The sequence below is a fragment of the Camelus ferus genome, chromosome 4 (genome assembly GCF_009834535.1).
Source record: "Camelus ferus isolate YT-003-E chromosome 4, BCGSAC_Cfer_1.0, whole genome shotgun sequence".
NCBI lineage: Eukaryota > Metazoa > Chordata > Mammalia > Artiodactyla > Camelidae > Camelus > Camelus ferus.
Genome location: NC_045699.1, coordinates 9,194,030 through 9,216,279, shown reverse-complemented (window position 1 = coordinate 9,216,279; position 22,250 = coordinate 9,194,030). Strand labels below are relative to the sequence as shown.

Genomic DNA, 22,250 nt, shown 5'->3' with positions numbered 1-22,250 from the left:
AAACTAGATCTATTGGATTTAGTGTACTAACCACACATAAGAAAAGAAACAGGTCACATTGCAGTAAATGGGAAGAGAACATAGGCTTCACTGAAAGACAAATGGTGTTTTTTCTTTTACAGTTGGACTGTTGGATCTATTTTACCACTTTATTCTTCAACACGGCCTTTATTTCAAAGTGCTCCAAAGGATAAATGCAAACCTTTCTGAATTTTATGATCAGGTTTTAAAACCGAAGACTTTGAAAGGAGAGACTGAGGCAATAAGCATCTAAATGACTACTGACACAGACAAAAATGCAGTCTGGCTTTTCTGCGTTCTCATCAGGTGTGCCTTCATACTAGACACCTGCTCACTGAGGGTGCTGCGTCTCACCACCATCTACGTGTCACTTCAGAAAAGTTACTATGGTATCTTCCACGTAGTGGGAAGACTGAATAAATGATGCTTCTCAATCTCAGATTAATAAAGGAACAATAAACTCTAGGGGCCTTTATTATATATATTATAAGCAGCTTGAGGGAATCTGGACAAAGAGAAAAGATATTCATTAAACACTGAAGACATTAGCCCCCAAAATCATGATATTCCAAATGGGGCAACTGCCTCCTACAAACAGAACAGTTCTTCTCTCCTGAATGCAGCAGTTGGAAGTAGAAATCAACTGCTGAGCAAGCGACCTAAAGAGCAGGGGGCTGTGTCGATGATTTTTCTTTTTCCTATTAACACTATCAGAAAATGTCAGGGACTTGGTCTAATGCATGCTGAGTGTTGTTATTCTTCTATTTTTTCCCTACTCTTCAATTTTTTTATTTTCTAAGTTTTACGTCAGTTAACTTCTCTTGTTTGAGCAGCTTTCTTGTTTAAGGCTTAGGAAGTAACTGATTCTCTTGATATAACTGTTTGTCAAACATGTTAAGCTTCTCTAAAGATAAGAAAGCCAATGAGAAAAAGTTTAAATTTATATTCAGAACTCCTAGTCTTTAAGCAGTAGTGTGTTGATAAACTGGTTGGGGTGAAGATGGAGGTGTTGATTTGTAGCTTTTATGTGTTGCCAACTTCCGCAGTGTAAATAGTCCCACCGTGACCATTTCAAGCTATCAATGTGATGTGATATCATTGATTTCAGAGTTGGGAAGAGATGCACAGTCAGCTCTTAGGAGCCAGTAAAAGTCGTGACCGACACACCACTGTGATCTTAAGTCACTGATTACCACCCAACATACAGTATTTCTGTTTTTAGTACCTATGTTTTTTAAAGTGTACTGTAAAAATTTAGTGTTCAAAAATCCCCTGACAATATTTTTTAAATCACAAAAATGCAAAATGGACATTTAGAATCTTCCAGAACCCCAGATGCATACATAAGTCATTAAGAGGGAAATGCCTAGTTTCTTCCTAGAATTTAAAGTTATTTTTACATTAATCCCTTATCAGTCATATCATTTCCAAATATCTTCTCCCATTCAGTAGGCTCTTTTCATTTTGTCTATGGTCTACTTTGCTGCACAGAAGCTTTTAAGTTTAATTAGATCCCATTTATTTTTGCTTTTATTTCCTTTACTTTGGGAGCTAGATCCAAAAAAATATTGCTCTGATTTCTGTCAAAGAGTGTTCTGCCTATGTTTTCTGGTAGATTTTACCAAACATTTAGAGAAGAGTTAACACCTGTCCGTCTGGAACTATTCCAAAATTTTTGGCCTATTTTTAAATTTCATATGTATAATATCACAGTATTTGTATCCTTTTCTATTTTCCTTCTTTCATTTAGTATTGTTTAGCACATGCATCCATCATGTTTTTTTGTATAGGTGGGCCTTGTTAATACATTTCAGATGGATTTTTCCCTGTAGTTTTTTCCTATTACAAACAGTGCTTCTATGAATATCCTCACACACATAAAATGTAACGTTCTCCAGGATACGTATATTTATGGGTGGATTATGGGGTCTGTGGGTCTACAGCTTTGCAAGGATAACGACATAATATTTCTCAAGATGGCTGTAACAGTTTACACCCTAATCAAGTCTGTATGAGAATTTTAATTACCACAAAATTTCACCAGCTCTTGGTATTCTCAGACCTTTAGATTTTTTTTTACCTTTTTGGGTAGAGATATAAATGGTTTATCATTGTAGTTTGAATTTAAATGAGGCTGAACACATTTTTATGGGCTGTTTGGATTTTTGGATTTTGCATGTTTTTTACTATTTGGTTTTAAGAGTCTGCTGGGTGTGTAAGGGTATTTCATTTTGGTTTTATTTCCTTTATTAATAAAGCTGATCAGCCTTTTAAATGTTTACTGGCTATGTGTGTATATGCGTATGTTATACACATATATATATATATTTTTTTTTTTTTTCTTTTTGTGGTTGCTCTAAGATAGTGTTTCCCAACTGGAGGTGATTATGCCCCTCAGGGGACATTTGGGCAATGTCCAAAGACATTTTCGGTTGTCACAACTGCAGGAGGGGGCTGCTATTGGCATCTAATGGGTAGAGACCAAGGATGTTGCGAAACCTCCTACCATGCACAGGATAGTGCCCTGCTCCCAACAAGAAAGAATTAGTATGATTACTCCTGCACTTGGATTTCATTTTGCCCTTTGATCTAGATCAACCACACTTTTCTGTTTCTAGTTGCCTTGACTGCTGAAAATTCAGTACCTGATGTTCTCAGATAAATCTTGGTGACATTAATAAAGCACTTCACTTTTGGTGATAAATACCACTTTTAAGAGGTCAGACTGGAGCTACTCGACATTTTTTCACAAGATACAATAGGTCTGTTGCTAAAAGCAAAAAAAAAAAAAAAAGGCAGTTATTATAAGAAAGTATTTGTGGTAACTTATTTTTGAAATATTTTCTTTATATAGTTTTAAATCTTTCTCCCACTTTGTATTTTAAGAGTGTGGTTCTTCAGACTGAATTCATCTTATTCACAATGCCACAGTGAAAGCAATTCTAGCTCAAATGAAACTCCTTTAAGACACGCTTCTACATAAAGTTCTTTACGTAAGAGATGTTATAACAAATAATATGTGTGAGGGCAGTTTGTTTCATCCACAGGAGGGTTATATGGAACTGATACACTTTGTAGACTGCTGGTAATTTTTGTAATTAACTTATTCTTTAAACTTTGAAGTGCTTTTCCATCGTTTGACAATGGTAATTTCCAATCATTTGGTATCAGTATGCCAAGCAGGTAATAAAAGGTGGAGTTAAAAATGTCTGTGGAGTTTGTATAATTTAATTTCAATTTCCAACTGCTCATTGCTAGTTTATTAAAAATACTGCTTTTTGTATATCGACATACAAAGTATATTTCTTGTAGGAAGCATATAGTTGGATCTTGCCTTTCGAAATAAGTATGACCATTTCTGTCTTTTCACTGCAGTATTTAGATCTGCTTGCATGTAATATGATTACTGATATGGTTAGGTATTTACATATGACTATTTTAAGTTGCTGATCTCTTCAGGCCCCCTATGTGGGCTGTGTGGGCCCTCCTCCTGTGGCCAGCTGCCTACTGCAGGCGGTCTGGTAGGAATGCCTGGCCCCTGGTCCAGCAGGTTGCCAGGACCTGCTGTGTGGATTAGAGAGGATTCCAAAATAGCCAGCACCACTGTCCCTGTGGTAGAACAAGTTCCCCAAATGGCTGCCTCCAGTTTATGCCCCAGGGTGAGTCCCAGTTGCCGCCTGCCTCTCTGGGAAGCTCTCCACGATCAGCAAGTGGGTCTGACCCAGGCTCCTAAGTACTGCCTCTGCCCTGGGTCTCAGAGCAGGTGAGATTTTGTGTGAGCCCTTCAGAGGAGTCTCTATTTCCTACAGCCCTCCGGCCCTCCTGAAAGTAATCCCCGCTGGTTTCAAAGCCAGACATTCTGGGGGCTTGTCTTCCCCAGTGAAGGAGTCCTGGGCTGGGGAGCCCGATGTGGGGCTGGGACCCCTCACTCCATGGGGAGAGTCCCTGCAATTGTAACTGTCCTCCTGTTTGTGAGTTACGCACCTGAGGAGGTGGGTCGTGACAGTACCACCTCTCTGCTCTTCCTACACGTGTTGCTGTGGTTCCTTCTTTGTATCTTTAGTTGTAGAAGGTATTTTCTGCTAGTCTTCAGGTCTTCTCATCAATATCTGCTCTGCAAATAGTTGGTAGTTTCGTGTGACTGTGGGAGGAAATGAGCTTAGGGTTTTCCCACTCCACCACCTTGGCCCACTCCCCCTGAGTCTCTGAGGTCTTAACAAAAGGGTCTTGTAGAATAAATCCTTGAGCCCTTTCTCTTTACTTTACTGTTAGCTCCCTGGTTTCAATCCTTGCCCTTTATTATTTTCAGAACCTTCGGCAAGGAAAGCCTGGGTTTGAGATTTTATTATTGAACACAGCAATTCCTGGCTCATTTTCATTTTCTTTAAATTCTGCTGAAGAACTGAAGAGTTTCATTAGTTCACCTCTATGTATTTTAGCTTAAGCAGTTATTAAAAAAAATAACTTTCTATATTGTCTGAAAAACCTACCCAGTCAGATTTTCCTTCATTATAGTTTCTATTTTCCATGCTGCTATAGGCAACAGTGTTGCCAAACTTGGTCATTTCAAAACAAGAAGCCCCTTTTCTCCAGCTTCCAATTACATTTTCCTTCTTGTCTTTCAAGTTCTCACCAAAAGTCTCAAGTCCCTTCTATATTCATTAAAAAGCCCCCTTGGGGTCTTTCCACCTTCAGTCTGCTACCTGGTGCCAAAATCAATATCACATGCTCTAAGGGTTTTATTATAGCATTACCTTTCTTCCAAGTAACAAGTTTTGCTTTGGTTTTTTATTGCTGTGTAATGACTACTCTCAAACTTAACAGCCTACCACAACAATTTGTTCTCTCTCACTGTGCTGCGGGTTGTCTGGGCAGTTATCACTCGTGATCTCTCATGCAGTTGGTCAGAATGCTGCTCAGGTTAGGGTCACATGAAGCCTTGCCTGGGATGGATGTCCAAAGTGCTTCACTTACATGGCCTACAGTTGCTGCTGGTTGTTGGTGAGGCTGAGGTCATCAACCAGAGTACCTATAGGTGGCTTTCCATGTGACTTGAGTTTCTTACAGCATGGAGTCCCAAAGTAATTCCACATGGTAGCTGGCTTTCCCCCGAGGGAGTACTGCAAGAAGGCAGAAGTGGAAGTTGCCAGTCTCTTAAGGCCCACGCTTAAAAACAGGTACAGTGTCATTTTACTGTCATCTATTGGCCAGAACAGTCACAGAGCCCACCCAAATTCAAGAGAAATCATAGATGCCACTTCCTGATAGAAGATAAATAATTCATGGACACATTAGAGGAAGGGGCAGTTAATAATATTTGTGTGTGATGGATTTCACACATACACACGCATACACACTCACACATTTTCCCTGAATTTGTTTTTGTTTTGCCTTTTAGCCTAACGGTGAACCTGGCCGGCTACAGTTTTTAAATCATCTAGAGAACTGATTCACTGTAATACTCCATGATAAGCTGATATTATAACATTTAGAAATAAGCAGAAAAAAAGCCTGTTACTGTGACAATTAGCAAAAATATTTTGCTATTACATAAGTCTAAACGTTATCTAGTATGAGTAGCATTGTCCTTTACTGAAACCAAAAGAGATGCCTTTATATATTATTTATATATTATTTCTTAGTATAGTACTACTGCTCAGGTAACAACATAAATGTTATATTTGGTAAGATTAAAATCACTGGCTCAAAATGAACTACAGTGTTAATGAAGAGTAATCTAAACTCTAATTGTTGGCCATCTTCCTCCAACAATAGCTGGTTTAATTATAGGCCTTTAAATCAGTTATGTTAAAACATCAACTCAGCCTCTGAACTCAAATGTTTGCACTATAAATTGGTGGCTATAGCTCCATTAAGGGAAATAGCAAAATAGACTGATAGAATTTTTAGTTCCTTCTTTTCCAGGGATATGCCAGAACAGCTTCTACAGACAAACTCTTCTGTTTGAAAATGCTAAAATGTTGAAGGACTTCTTAAAATACTGAAGGCCTGACAAAGGAGGAGATCAGCAAGTCAGTTACTCAAAGAAAATGAGAAAAGGAAATAAGCAGAAATACAGAAAGTCTGTCAGCCTGGAACTGAAAAAAAATGCTATGCTAGTACTAAGCTATTTAGAGGATATCTACTGAAAAACTAATGTGGCTATACTATTGGATGAAATAGACTTTTAAAGCAAAATAACATACTAGTGATTGTCACTGTAAAAATAAAATCATCAGGAAGATAGAACAGTTTTTAAATTGTTAGTACGTCAAAAGCAGAACTGACACACACTTTTAAATAGCTGACAAATTCACAATCACTGTCAGATTTTAACATATCCTCTCAGTAACCGACAGAACAGAGGATAGAGATTAAAGACATATAAGATTTGAAGAAACGTGATCTAATTGGACATAGACTACTGCACCCAACAACTGCAGAATACATATTCTTTGTAAGCCCACAAAAAACATAGTTAGATCACATATAGTTGCATGAAGCAAATCTTAAGAAATTTCAAAGTATTGAAATCATAGAATGTTTACTTATCCCATATTTCATGTGCAGTTATATGTCATTTATATTGTAACAAAGTTGTGTTATAAAAAACTAATTTTATACAAAATATTACAGTCAGTACCCACTATGTATATTGAGGTATTTAGAAGAAAACTATCTCTTCCTTAACAAATACATAATGGGGAGCATAGTGTATAAAATAATTTATACAATAAAATAACTCACATCTTAGTTTGTAATATGATTACAAAAAACCAATTTTGAATAGATGTCACCAGAACAGTATGACATGGTTAATGACAATAAAACTAATGTTCTAAAATTTTTCGAATGGGAAGTAAAACAAAGGAAATGTCAAGCTGGTTGATTAAAATTTTACAAGTTTTCTTGCAGCAACACAGTCATTTTGATTCACAAAGCTACCTTCCCTGGTTTAGTTCGATTATAGTGAAGGGTTCTGGATTATAAAGCAAAACTTCCATGTCTAGGAGATGTTCTGTATTAACTAACACAATATAGTTGAGCATGTCAATAAAATAAGTTTATACAACCTACTTCCATATCAGCAAATCACTTAACACAAATTCAAGCAGAAGTATTTTTCCAATTTTTTTCAATTACAAATAACAGTACATTAGATAAAATTTGGGGGAAAAATAATTAACCTGTAATTCTCCATAATCCCTCATCCCAACACAAGCAGTTTTATTTTGTAATTTGTTTTCCAGTTTGTCCATATGCATATGTATTTTCACATTAGCTATAATGAATTTACAAGTTTGTATTTTGTTTTTATATTTAAACTATGTCCAATATATTCCATGTTTTTACATAGTTGCCCTAATTATACCTTTTTAAAGGCTGCATAATAAGAACTCCCCGTGATGTGTTACATTTAGTCATTCAAGTTGGATATTTGGGTTAGACATTGAAGCTGAACATCTAGGTTATCCCATGGTTCCTTTTTATACCTACTGTTATACCTGTATAGATCTCTTAATGTTTAGTCTTCTCTCAAACTGTTTTCTTAGGATAAATTAGCCAATATTGGGAATTAGTGGGTAAAAACATTTTTTTTTTTTTTTGGCTCCAGAAACATGTTACTATAGTGCTTTTCCAAAATGCAGAAACCAAAGTACAAGACTGCTAATAGTACATGTGGGTATCCACTTCTTAACAACCACACTAGCAGTGGATGTTAACTTCAAGAGAATAATATTTTAAATTAAATAAAACATTTACCCCAGGACCATCCCTCAATGATTTACAGTGTTTGGAGGACCTGTCGTTCACTTACCATCTTGTCTGTTGCTTCAGGACTTGTTCCTTCATGGAAGTTTACTAATGTCTGATCATGAAATCATTTTATATTCCTTTTTAAAATCATTAATATTCTTAAATTATTATATGGAAAGGGCGACAATTCCATTAACAGAGAACAGCATAATTTAGAATTAAATTACACATCAGAAAAGGTTGATAAGGAAACCAAATTACATAATGACAAGTAAACATCTAAATGGTGGTCTCTGAACTCAATCCCTCACTCCCATGCCCCAATCTCTTTTTTTCCTTTATTGGCTCCTTTCTGTTTATGAACATAGTAAAAGTCTACTCAGTCCTGAATGTAAACAAACCAAATTCACTCAACCCTGTAGCCCCTTTAAGGCACCTTGGGGGCCCCTTATAACTAACAAAATTTTAAGGAGTATAACTTTCTCCTCAGTGCCTTGCTCTGTGTCCTTGCAAAAGCTATTTTTGAAGGTGATTAACATGTCCTTTAGCTGTTAAATCCAGTAGTCTTTCCTCAGGCTCATAACCTAAGACCTCTCTGCAATACTCATAACCATGCCTCCCACCTTTCTCACCGCTGTTTCCTACCATTCCCAAAGTCTGTACTCAGCAATATTTCTCTTCAAAAACCTTTTCCTTTGGGTTTGTCAACTATTTATACAACTTTATTGTAGACGGATCCCAAATCTGTTAACTTCAGTATTTCCTCAAAGGAATAGATCTATATCTCCAACTTCTTGAATTCTCTACCTTCAGATGCTCTGTAGGCAAATCCAATTTAACAAGTCAAAAGTCTTTTCTAAAGAATATGAAAACAAATGTATGTATGTATATGCATGACTGGGACATTTGCTGTACACCAGAAATCGACACACTGTAACCGACTGTACTTCAATTTAAATAGTTAATTAATTTTATTAAAAAGTCATTTCTGTCTCTTTCCCCGACGTTAAGTCCTCCATCAGTGCACCCTACTAGTGGCCCTCTCATTCTCACTCTCATTTAGGCTTGAGATCTTGTTTTCATCTCTGATGTCCTTGTTCTTTTGTACACGTTTGCTAGATTCCACCCTGAGAATGTTTTTTATTTCATTTTCTGAGTCCCACTGCTACCTCCCTAGTTCAGATCCTCTTTATCTCCTGTTTCTACTATTATAAAAGCTTCCTTGATATTTCCAAATTGATTCTTCTGTAATTTCCTATTATATCACTGCCATTTCAGTCTTCTTAAAGGACAGCTTTGATTGCATCGCTTCGTCCATAAACTCTTAATGGCTTTTTCCCATGCTTACCAAATTATGTATAGACTACTTAATCTGAAATTTAAGATGAAGAACAGCTATCCCCAAACAACCTTTCTGTTTACCTCATTACTGCCTATGCTCCAGGCAAAATAAAGGCACTCAGTTTCACTCCTTGCTATCTTTCTATATCCTGAACACACTGCTTTTCCTTCTTCCCTCTTTTTTTATTTTTCTTTTTTGTTAAATGACCTCCACCCCTTAAAACTTTGTGGAAAAGTTGCCTATTCTTTAAGAACCAATTTAAAATGTTACTTTTTTCAGTAAGTAACACTTGACTTTCCTGAACAAATATACTCTCTTCCATAAAACTGTTATGGAATCCACTGTATTCTGCCTTGAATTTCAGTTATTTATGTACTGTACTCTTTTATTATTCATATTAGACTGAAAATAATTTGAAAGTAGAAATGGCATCTTACATAGCTTTCTACCCAATATTTTCACTACCTATTCTCATTTGATACCCAATTTCATGCTGTTCAATCATTTACTAACTATTTATTTTGAGCCAAGGTAATAAAACTAGGACCTGAACATAGCTCTGGTTCCGATAGCTTTACTAACACACCATAGAGAATGTCAAAAATCCCATAGAAGATGTCTAAAATATTTGATCCATTTAAATAACTTGCTTTGTTGCCATAATCACTTTTTAAGTAATATATTACTAATGGAGTTTGAAGTAATTAAAATAAATTGTCTAAGTTACCTCTTTGAAATAGTAAGATGCATTTTCTTCTGTACTCCAATAGCAATCTGAATGTATCAGTATTATTATTTATTGGAATATTTTATGAATAGTTCTTTACATTTCTGTTTTCTTCCAATTGTGGTCATATTTGCATCTCTAGTACTTAGCACAATGCCCAGCACATAATAAGCTATCAATAATTTCACTGAACATTCAGAAAAGAATCTGAGTAACGATATTTATTAAAAAGGAATGCCTGATAAATCAATCTAACAGAAGAAATCACCATCTGGTCACTGATTGTCTTTTTTTTTTTAATTTTTTTTTTGAGGGGGGAAGTAATTAGGTTATTTAATTATTTGTTTTAATGGAGGTACTGGGATTGGACCCAGGACCTCGTGCACGCTAAGCACGTGCTCTACCACTGAGCTATGCCCTCCCCCCCGATTGTCTTTTCTATCTCTAACTAAATAAAACTTTCCCTGTTGAAACTGAGATAATGGTCTAGCAGTGACAGATTAATCCACAGGATTGGCTACATCAATCAAGAGAAAAGAATTCAGGGGGGAAACAAAGTTATGAGTGCAGTACTCCAGAGAATACCCAATGTAAAAGAGGAAAATCAATGAAGTTTTCTACGTGCCAGGTGATTTTAAGCCAATATACACACTAATAGAAAATGGCATATCTATTGAGTGTCTACCATGTACCAAGCCCTGTGCTAGATGTTAGATAATGTACAAAATGGATAGTGTACTGGTAGATAATCAAAAATAAGTGATAATATACTGAGCGTTGGTAATTCAGTTCATTAACTGCTTGGATAACTGAATTATAATTGGAACTATTCAAATTCTATTTAGCTTGTTCATATAAGACAGTATTAGAAATTTGATCTTGCTTATCACTGGGTTGAAAAATATGGTATCATGGATTACCAAATATACTGAATGAAATAATTAGGTTTTGATGGTACCTATTCTTAATCAAAGGTAAAATTAGGGAAAAACTAAAGAGGCTTTACCACTTTATCAATTAAACAAATAATTCTTTAGCATCTACTCTGTGCCAGAGAGAACTAAGTGTTATGTGTAAGTCACAATTCTTTGCAAAGTTCATGTAACTTCATGGAACAAGCCAGACATATAGGCAATGCTGACATTTTTTCTTAAAGACTGTCATGAAGTGGAGTCTTTCAGTTAATGCTGGTTTTGGAGGCAAGACGTCTATCTTTGTTATAAAACAAACAAACAAAATCCTCTGTATTTTAATGAATCGTATTTGTATTTCATTGACTACACTAAAAAAAATCCCATAAATGCTGATTATTCTAGTAATTGATTACACCAGTGAAAAATATCTCATTCATTCCTCCCTCACATCACCGCTCTTCCTACTCTGTGTGTCTCATTTCTGTCCTCAAACCAGACTGTTCTTTAAACAAATACTTCAGCCTAGATTTTGTTCGTTCTGCCTGGAATGCCTCTCAAAAAATTTACAAAAAAGGCATCCACCTTCCGAAAACTGTCTCATGCAAGTTTTCTCAATTTCCAAACAATGTGATATCACACTCTAATATGTATAGTAATTATTTTTGCTGTTGTCATTACCTATGCCCCGCCTTCTACTTCCCCTGAGCATAAGCAATCTGAGGATATCTTCTGTGTCTTGTAGGCTTTCACATGCAGAAAGTGCTAAGTATTCACTAAGCTTAAATCCATTAATTGTGCTATATGCAAAAATACTTTCACATGTTTCTGAAATTTAAAAAGTCAAACATATTAATGGAAGAGTAAATTAATTTTATTGACTGATGAAAAACTAAAGTGATAAGAAGTATGAATAGTAATAATAATCACTGAGTTCTGCTGGAATTCTATTTCTCTTCTTTTCACTTTAAGCCAAAAATTATAGACTGTTAGTGAGCTAATCATTTAAGTTTCTTCAACAAAAACTGCATAGTTTAGCAGTTGTACAGCATTAAATATACACATTTTTGCAAAACCCTGAAAGTTTTAATTTTTGTGTTGACCTCAAAGGCTAATGGAATCACCTACACTGGTCGGATTCAGAGTTTCTTTTCCCTTTTCTGCCACCCTGTAAAGAAAAATAGGGCAAATTATTAAGGAAATAACATTTTGGGGGCATTTTCTTTTAAGAATAAATGAGACCAAAGGTATTGTTTAATATGAAAAGGAAGCAGCTTTTTTTCAGTTTGTTGCAAATTTGAATGAGCATACCACTAAATTATTTTTAAATAGTGATTTTTACAAATGGTTAAAGTAAGCTGTAGAAAACAACTATCTATTTAAATTAGTCTGGACTTAGTAAGACCACCAGCGTCCTATTTTTTAGAGGTTATTTGCACTGTCCCAGATTTTAAAAAAATAAAAATTGTGATCAATACTAAATTAAAGTTTGTTTCATATGATCAGCAAATTTGGTGATTCAGTTCATTACTCTTTGGTGTAATTAAATTCAAGTTCTGTATAGTTGTGTTCATATTAGACAGCATTAGAAATCTGATTTTGTACATTAGTGGGTTGAAGAGTAGGTTATACTTTTCATACTGCTCAATGGTGTATATAAATCTGTATTTAATTTGCTCCAAATGAAACTCTATGTATGGTATTTGAGCCAAGGAAAGAAAAAAGTAGCTTAAAAGACAAAATATTTTTCATCAATTACTTTTAACATAACATTTTCTGCCTCATTCTGACTCAAAAAGTAAATACTCACTTTAAAAACATAGAAAGCACAAAGGTACAGAGAAGAAAATTTAAGCCATCCATAACTATTCTACTCTCCATTTTAACCATAAATAATAATTGGATGTATTTATAATAATTTTAGTTTTTTTCTCCATTTTTATAAACTATAGCAATGATACTCAAATTTAGTTGATCACTAGAATCACCTACGTGGTAATACTTCTTAAATTCTAATGTCTAGACTTTGTCCCAAACCTATTTATTTACGATTATTAGGAGTGGGCTGAACAATCTGCAATTCAAAAAGTTCCCAAGTGATTCTGATGACCAGCCACGTTTGGGAACTACTTGTCTGTGGAAGTGCGTTCCTTAGAGTGGTGGTTATCTAAGGGGCACGCAGAACCCAGACCCACTTAATAATGTTGGTAGCTTCTCTTGGTTTCTTTCTTTTTCTGCCTGTAACTTCCCTCTTGGTGTTCAAAAACATTTCTATATCGACCCTCTTTAAAAAAAAACCAAGTATAAGAATGCTGTTATTCACTCCTGACCAAATAAAACTTTTGCAAAGATTCATTCACAGAAAAAAAGGATGAAGAGGTTTTATAAAACTTGAGATGTATAATGACATGTACTAAAAACAAGATTTATTTCTTGATAGCAGGAAGATAAAAATAAACTTACCAAAAAACCTTCTATAAGGTAGATACCCACCATACATAAGTACCAATGTTATACAGCTTAAAACTCTTACCTTGCTTCTAAACAAGTTCAAAATAATAATAATAACAAGGATCCTTTTCAAAGACTCCCAGGCCAAGTCTTTTCCTTCCTGGGACTGATGAGATGTCAGAGCTGGACATCTTATGCTCTCTATGCTACCAGTGGTGGCTTTCAGACTTTTCTGACTATGACACCACAATAATTAACTCATTTTATATCATGACATAGACAAACATACACACGTATATACAAGTATATGTGTGTGTGTATATTCACACATATACATATACTGAAACAAAGCCCTGATATTTTTTACTGCTTCATCCAGAAAAAAATGCTGAATGCCAGCTTGTAAATGCAGAAGAAATGATAGAATTAGAAAAATCACTATTTTGCAACTACCAAAATAATAACTGATACAAATATCATCAATGGACGCTAAAATTATTAGGTAAAAAGAATAGGATATTCACACAATCTCAAAATATAACTTCACATGTTATTTATTAATTACAAAGGGGAAAAGATATATTTACAATGAAGATATCTAGGGGATATTACTGTATCAAATGATCAAACTTTTTATATAATAGGGTAAATATTATTATGTATCTTCCCTCAATATGATTTACTGGTAAATACGCCATGTCCTCTATGTGGTACCAAGGATTTTTCCAAATTACTTTTCTGAATTCCTGTATATACCAATATCTAGAATAAATTTAACATTTCCTAAAATGTAAACTATATGACACATAATAACAAAATTATTCGTATGTTTGGTGAATAAATTTTGGCCTAAGAATAAAATAGCACATTTATTCTCACATATATAAATATGTGTCTATTCCCAATGTATTATTTGTGATAAAACCACTTTCAAAATTATAAAAGCATACCTGATATTTGGCTAATTCTGCTTGTAATACTTTCACTTTAGATCTTTCTTGTTCTAATGCAGCATGAAGGGAAGTCACCTATAACCAAATATTCAATTAAAAAAAACCTTTTTTGGTAAATGCTCTCAATTCTAAACACTTATTCACAATGATGATTTTTGCCTACTAAATGAATAAGAATCAGAGGAGAATTCCTCTCCCCACACGATTTCAATCAGGCATTTTACTCAGCTGTATGTTAAGGATAGATAGGACAAGCTTGCTGTTCTAAAACAAGACCACAGAATAAGGATGGAAGGGGAGAAGAAGTCCATGAGCAAGATACGTTCCAGCTGTCCGTTGTATCTCCATGTTCATAGTCCACATCAGCTAACATGCACCCTTATCGTCCCCCATTCTTTAGGACATACATACCACTCTTAGCACAGTAAATAGAATCTTCATTCATTTGCTATTATGTAATAATAACGAAGTATAGTTTAAAACAATTTTTCTGTATTGATGGGCTCTGTTTTTGTTTAGTCAAGTTTCATAATTCAGGACTAAAGAATAGCTTAAGAAAATCAGTCCTATATATAGTCTTCCTTACCTGTACAGTTAGCTCATTCTTGATACTTTGTGATTCATCAACTTGCAGAAGAATTTCTGCTTTATCTTTCACTGACAAAAAAGGAAAAACAGCAGTATAGTCTTTTCAGTCACACAGATCCTTTAAGAATACTTCTGGTGAACCGAGACAGCAGTGCAGTCAGGCAAAGATTAACTGTTCTCATACTTAATGAATTTATTTCTTGACCCTATATATAGCTCTTCATTTTCACTGGTAAATTCTGATCATTATTATCACCACAGCAGTTTTTATTAGAAATTTTACATTTTCTGTAATGTTAAAATATTAATTGCACAGATATGACGAAAGATAAATTTTTCCATCTATACTAAAAAGGACAAGGACACAAGAAAACGAAAGATTGCACGTAGAGTTGAGGAAAAGCTTTAAATACCTTGATTAATCTTAAAGCAGGATTTTTAAAACAATGTAGAATGTTTTTATTTTGTTTTGTTTTGTCAAGGTGTACATACTCTAAGGCCCACAAAAATTATTTTTATTTGACTTTTCATACCACTAAAGCACTGTCAAATGTAGGTCATATTCATATGACATCTGTGGTCTCTTAGAACTATTCATTTGTGTAGAGATTTTTCCCTCTTTGGGGAAGCAAGAGATCTGTATTTTGGCTTCTATGTTTCCTAAGCTTTAAAAATTTCCACATGGCTGATTTACTTAACCTATAGTAAAAGCTAATGCATGAGAAATTTGATCCTCAACTTTGAAAACAATCTAGCAAAGACTGAAGAGATAAAACTAATAAAATTAGTATAGGAGGAAATGTTCAAATATATAAGAGTACTGATATCACCACAGCTCTACCAACATAACACTGTCATTCACCCTTACTTTTCATAGTTTAATATGATATGAACTAAGGTGAGACTCTGTCAAGAAACAAATCACAATCTCTCAAGAATTAACTTGGGAACTTTTACAAATTGTACTTTCTACTCTTGCATCCTCAGAATTAAACCCACTCACTGAGAACTACTGATTTTTAACAATTATGTAATATTTCAATTACAGTCAGTTTTCCTATAGTGCTGTTTTGTGTTTCGAGATTAATACATCAGGGAACAACTTGAACGCAACATGAATTGTGTACTTGCTTAAGCACAATTTCGTGAACACAGAAACCTGCACCCACGCACACACCTCAGATATCTGCCGGCTATTTCAGTTCACTGTGTCATGAACCACACCAACCTTCCATCCTTCCTTGACTTAGCAGTAACACACACAAGCTGCAACCCCTCTGAAACCTCCTTCTACAGCAAACTTTACGTTGTCTTCAAAGTGCCATTATTATTATAGTATTTATGTGTTTAACTATTTTAACATCTATAAAACTGTTACTGTTTTTATTAGGCTCCCATCTTTTTTTAATGTGTCACTGACAAAATTTTTGAGTGTTGTATGCGCCTAACTCCATTTTCCCTATAAACTTTGTGATTTAATTGTCTAACTTTGTAGAGGTTAATGATTTATAGGAACACGTATTGCATTATAACAGATTGACTGTATTTACATTTATATTATAAATGCTAGAGTTTGTACACTCTAATATACTGTACTTTTCATGTAATGATCCTATATAAAATTCTTCTACTTGGATTATTTATAGTATGGCATATGGACACTAATGTTATTTATTGGTAGCCATTTTTAATCTGTTTTTGAGAGTAAGCTTTTATCAGTTAACTTTTTCACTTTTCACAAATGTTTCCTTAAGGAATATTACTTTATTTTTACATATTTAAAAAAATCACACATCCAGTATACAATGATACCCTTAATTTCTCCAATTAAAACTATACCTTGTAAACAATCATTTTCTTTTCATAATTTTATTCATTAAATGATCCACATGGAGCTCAGTGACATGTACAGATCTAAATTAATCTCAGGGTACTGATATCTAATTATTCAAATAATGCCTTTTCCCATTATTATTTAACTTCTATGTTATCACAGTTAAGCTGTATAATAGTTAAGTTACAGTTATAACTATATAACTATTTTACTCATATTATTTTGATAACTGTTATTTAATAGTTTAAATTTTGGCTGGACAGTTCCACTCCCAGTATCTTCATATTTGAAACAATTTTTGTTATTTTATTTACTTACCCTTTAAGGTAAGCTTCATAATTTCTTAGGTGCTATACAGAACTCACAGGAGCTATATTTGGCATTTCTTAACATTTGTTAACAAGGGAAATTGTTTATTACACTTACTTTTGTCTATTCAGAAGATTTTCTCATTTATTCATGTCTTTCTCTATGCCTCTTTTATGGTTCATAATTTTCTTTTGTAATTTAATACACACTTCCCTTTCTGTTATGAATGAAAAATGTTCACAGAGCTTTCAACGTTACTGTCACCAGGTACACATATTCAGGAATGCAACTGACTTAGGGGGTTTTCATATAACATCAGCTTTTTTAATCTTATTATCTCTAATCGTTTTGTGTTGATTTCCTTGGCTTCCTGCTGGTGACACAGCACCAGAAGTTTAGAGTGGCTGCAAAAGTATGAAGAGTTGGGGTGGGGGGAGGGGGGAAGAAGGAAACCTAGGCTTTCTCTCTAATAATTAATAAGCAGAATCTTAAACAAATGTTATTCTTGTTTTCTCTCTAAATGCAATCCAATAATTCATAAGAAGTGAAACTTCAAGAGTTTCTTACCTGAATAGTTGTAAACTTGTGTAATACTAAGGTGCTGTAAGAGAGACTTGTAATAATAAAATTATCAGCAACAATCCAGTTTGTATCACTTGGGAAACCTTTTTATTTTACTGATTTCATAAATCACGTATCTTGAAAAGCTGTCTTCAAATATTTTTAAGATTAACTTTTAATTCTAAAAACAGAAATCACTTACTTTCACCTTCCTGAAGCATTTTCAGTAACTGTGCATTTCTTGCCTTTACTTCTTTATACTTTGCCTAATAGTCAAAGAAAAAGAGATTTAATTTTTAAAAAGTAAATGATATAATTAATGATTTACTATAAATTTATCAAACTTTGAATTCTGGGCTTGCTCAATTGTTTCTGAAAGAAACAAGATGAAGGAAAATGTACTCAGAACTGTCTACTACTTAATTAAACTCCTGGTATAATAATATAAATTAATATAAATGACTGAAGAAGAGTAGAATAAAAGTAGAGAAAACTGAGAATACTACTAAATTTTCTGAAGAATTTCTTTTCTTCCTCAAATAAAATCCTTGTACATTCAAAATACTTAGATAAAAACAACAAAAAAAACTGACTCACAGCCCTATACCAGTACTATACTAGAACTCTAAGTACCTGTTCTATATCTGCCACTGTCCAATATGTGGCTACTTAATGGAAATACGGCCAGTATGATTTTAATTTTATTTAGTTTTATTTAAAAAGTTTTAAATTTTATTTAATTTTTATTTATAAAAATTTTAAAATTCACTTTTATTTACTTAAAAACCCATGTGATATATTAATTTTATACCACATGTAGTGGTTACTGTACAGCACAGTTCTATAGTCTCAGTTAAGGCTTTACTAATCTCTTGTGATCTCATTAACTAAATATTGTTAAAATAATTTTTGGCTGACATGAATTAGTAATTTATGGAAATATCCTTCAATTATTTTTCAACTTTATTTCCAAATGGCTTAGCTTTTCTTCAAAGTATATAAATGACACAGTTATATTATAAACAATTTAGGAATTATGTTCCCACATTAACATCCATATTTTGAATAATTTTCCCCCTATACTACCCTTATTCAACATATCTTATAATACATACTGAATTTATAAATATTTAATACATTAAAGGAAACAATACATTTAATAATTATAGAAATACAAGAGGTCAGAGAAAGCAAACAGATCAATATAAAAAACTTGTCATCCTTTCTCTCAACATGTACGCAGATACAGAAAGAAGTTACCAGATTCAAAGATCTTTGTAAAACAAATTTAATGTATCTTAAATTAAGTCCATTAGATGACTTTTACTAAATACTCCAGTAACTTGCTTAGGATAAATCAATAATGGTACTGAGTGATACTGCAAACAATTCACTGAACAGAAGAAGCAAGCACCATCATAAACATAAAGGGAGTAAGACTTTTGAGAAGCTTAGAAATGAAGGAAGGAGCTAAATCAGATGGAAACATAAAAATATGAAGGGGAAAACCATATAAAGTCAACTACAACTATATTCACTATGAATATAGAAATATATCTACTGGGAATATGAAACTTTATCTTATTACGAGATTCTCACTCTCAGGGCTTCAATCAATGTTAATATCAAATTCTATCTCGAGCTCAAGCCCTTTGTCCAAGGTCCAGGTCAGTGTACATGGAGGCACTTCTTTAGCTGGTCTTCAAGGTCTAAAGCAAGCTCATAAAGCAAAGATTGCAAATGAGCAAAATTAACTGTGAAAATTCTTCATGTTGTCCATAAAAAGATCATACAGTTTTGTATATGCAATCCCGAGTAGTAAATACATCTATAAAAGCATAAAAGTATAAAATCCTAGTACTGTGCAATTTATAATAGTTTATGAAATAAACAGTGCCCTCTTTAGTATTTTTAACTTCATGAAAAAGAGAACACTTAAAGTTAAATGCATGTACATTTAACTCCACTGTGATTCCACTGTGTCCAATACAGATGTCCAACATCCTGAACACCTATGCCTGTGACCACAGCCATTTCAAACTCAACATGTCCAAAATGGAATCTATTAGTTCCCATTCCCCAGAGCAGTTCAAAATGTGTTCTTCCTCTTACACTCAATACCTGTTCATTGTACTACCAGACTGTCTTCACTCCAGGCCTCAGCTATGTGCATTACCTTCCACAAAACAATTCTTATGCCACTTCCCTTCTAAAACCTTAACTACCCTCCTCCTTGTCTAAAATACAAATGCCTTCAAACTCTGACCCCAACTAACATCTCCAATCTCATCTTCTACAACTTCCCATTTCTCTAAATGTCAGCAGCCATGTATTTCCTACCATTTCCATGCCTTTGTATGCACTGTTCTATCTGGAAAAACTGTCTCATTTTGTGAAATCCTTACCAATTTTCAATAGCACCAATGGATTCATTCCTGTTCCGGGCTTCTGGAGCACTCTGTCAAATCTCAGTCACAAATTCTACATTGTAATTGACAAAATACTGTAAATTGGCTATATATCTCAATAAAAATAAATAAATAATAAAAAAGCAAATTCTACATTGTACTGCAATTATTTACATGTTTATCTTCTCCATTAGACTATGAACTTCTTACTAACTTATCTTTGTATTCGCTGTGCCTAACACATGGTAAGTGCTCAACAAAAGCAAAGGAAAAATATAAATGACAAAGAAAAAGCTAAGGGAGAAGTGGGTGCCGTTCAAAAAGGTTTTTGCAGGGATGGCTCCTAAAGGGATGAGTAGAAGAGGAAGGGAAACCATCAGGGTTGGAACTTGCTTTATTTATTTCACTATTACATATACAGGCACAGAAAAAGCACCTGGCATATTATAGGCATTCAATAAATAATTGTTGAATGAATAAATATGAGGTCAAAAAAGAATGATACTTGAGATGAATAAGGTATTTTTTTTAAAGCCTAAGGAAGGAAGAGAGTAATCGGTCTGTGGTTAAAATAAATTATATAAATAACTAGTGTTGGATTAGGATGTGAAGAAACTGGTACCCTTGTGCACTGCTGGTGGAAATTTAACATGGTGCAGATGCTATGGAAAACAGTTTAGTGGTTCCTTAAAAAGTTAAACATGAAATTACCATATGACCTAGCAATTCCACTCTTAGGTATATACCAAAAGAATTGAAAGCAGGATCTCAGATACTTGTACACCAATGTTCATAGCAGTGTTATTCATAATAGCCAAAAGGTGGAAACAATGCAAGTGCCCATCAACAGATGAATAAACAAAAAAAATGTGGTATATACATACAGTGCAGTTATTATTCGGCCATAAAAAGGAAAGAAGTTCAGATACATGCTAAAACACAGATAGATATACATGTTGAAAACATTTTTCCAAGTGAAATACGCTAGACACAAAAGGACAAATATCATGACTCCACTTCTATGAAGTACCTAGAATAAGCAAATTCAATGAGAATTAGAGGTTACCAAGGACTGCAGTGGAAAGGCAAATAGGGAGTTTAATGGGTACAGAGTTTCTATTTGAGATGATGGAAAAGTTCTAGAAATAGATCATGGTGATGGTTACACGTGAGGAGGAAAAACGTTGCCTGCCATATTGGTAAACAAAGGATGTTGCAGCCATCAAGTCAGCAGCCACTGCAGCTGCCCCAACTGTGCACCCTGAGGGGATTCAAGATGGGGAAAAGCAGGACATTGGCCCTAGTTAAGATGCATATCAAAGGAACAATTTCAATGGACCCATCGTCTTGCAACTTCCCATACACAGAAAAGTGCTAAACTTATTGAGATATCTGATTTTCTTTAATTAACAGTAATCTTCTGATGTTCCAATTACCTAATTTTTGTTGCAAAACTACTATATATCCTGGCTCCTCCCTTACCTCTTCAGAGCAGTCCCTCAGAGTGATCTGAGAGGCTGTCTTCCGGGCTTAAAGTCCTCAGAGAATCCACCAAGTAAAAACATAATTCTCAACTTTTAGGTTGTGCATATTTTTTTGGTCGACATCCAATACTGAGAAGGTACTTAATGCCACTGAATTGTATGGTTAAAATTGGCAACTTTAATGTTATATATATTTTACCATGGTAAAAATATACTATCATTCAGATTATGTCTCATTAATGAGTTAAAAAACCTAAACAGCAGAAATATTGTTTCTATCATTCAAATATTAAACATATTCACATATAAGAAAAACAGAAAATGTACAAATTTATAGAATTATTTTAGCTTACAACAGTAAATATATACAAACCTCCCACTGAGTAATCACATTTTTCAGCTTCTGGATCTCAGCATCTTTCCTTTCAAGTTCCAACTTTAGTCTTTCAATTCTTCCATCTTTTAAAACTACGTCCTGAAGAGGGAAAACATTATTTTAGAATGAAGATAGTTGGGCCAATTCTGGTTTACAATATCCTTTTTGAAAAGTTTAAGAGGAAAAAATCCCAATTTTAATTCATCTCCTAAAGCAACCTTAAAGTTGTTGAATACATTTCCACTTGTACTCAGTTATATAATTATAATTATGTACAGTACAAGCAATAAAATATTTATGACTAATCTCAAACTACAAACATAACCAAGAACAATACCAGGACTTTGAAATGATATTTCCATCCTGGAATAAACATACTAAAAGTGGTCTGTAACAAGTTGTTATTAGTCTATCTTAAAAACCTGAAACAATTGAAAACTTATGAGAAAAACACACACAAGAAAATACCAAATCCCCAAATAGCTTTTCTCTAGATCAGCAATTAACAGAGAGAGGATATAACTAGG

At 34.0% G+C, this 22,250-nt stretch overlaps 1 protein-coding gene across 1 annotated transcript in view; it reads right to left on the bottom strand.

The window, feature by feature from the left end:
• Positions 1–9,312: 9,312 nt before the first annotated feature.
• The window catches only part of LOC102509418 (kinesin-like protein KIF27), a 127,014-nt gene continuing 114,076 nt past the window's right edge, over positions 9,313–22,250 (bottom strand). Inside the window, 5 exon segments of the mRNA XM_032477510.1 lie at positions 9,313–11,927; positions 14,161–14,238; positions 14,750–14,820; positions 17,658–17,721; positions 21,721–21,822. Coding sequence (XP_032333401.1) covers positions 11,880–11,927; positions 14,161–14,238; positions 14,750–14,820; positions 17,658–17,721; positions 21,721–21,822 — 363 coding nt within the window. The 3' untranslated portion in view covers positions 9,313–11,879.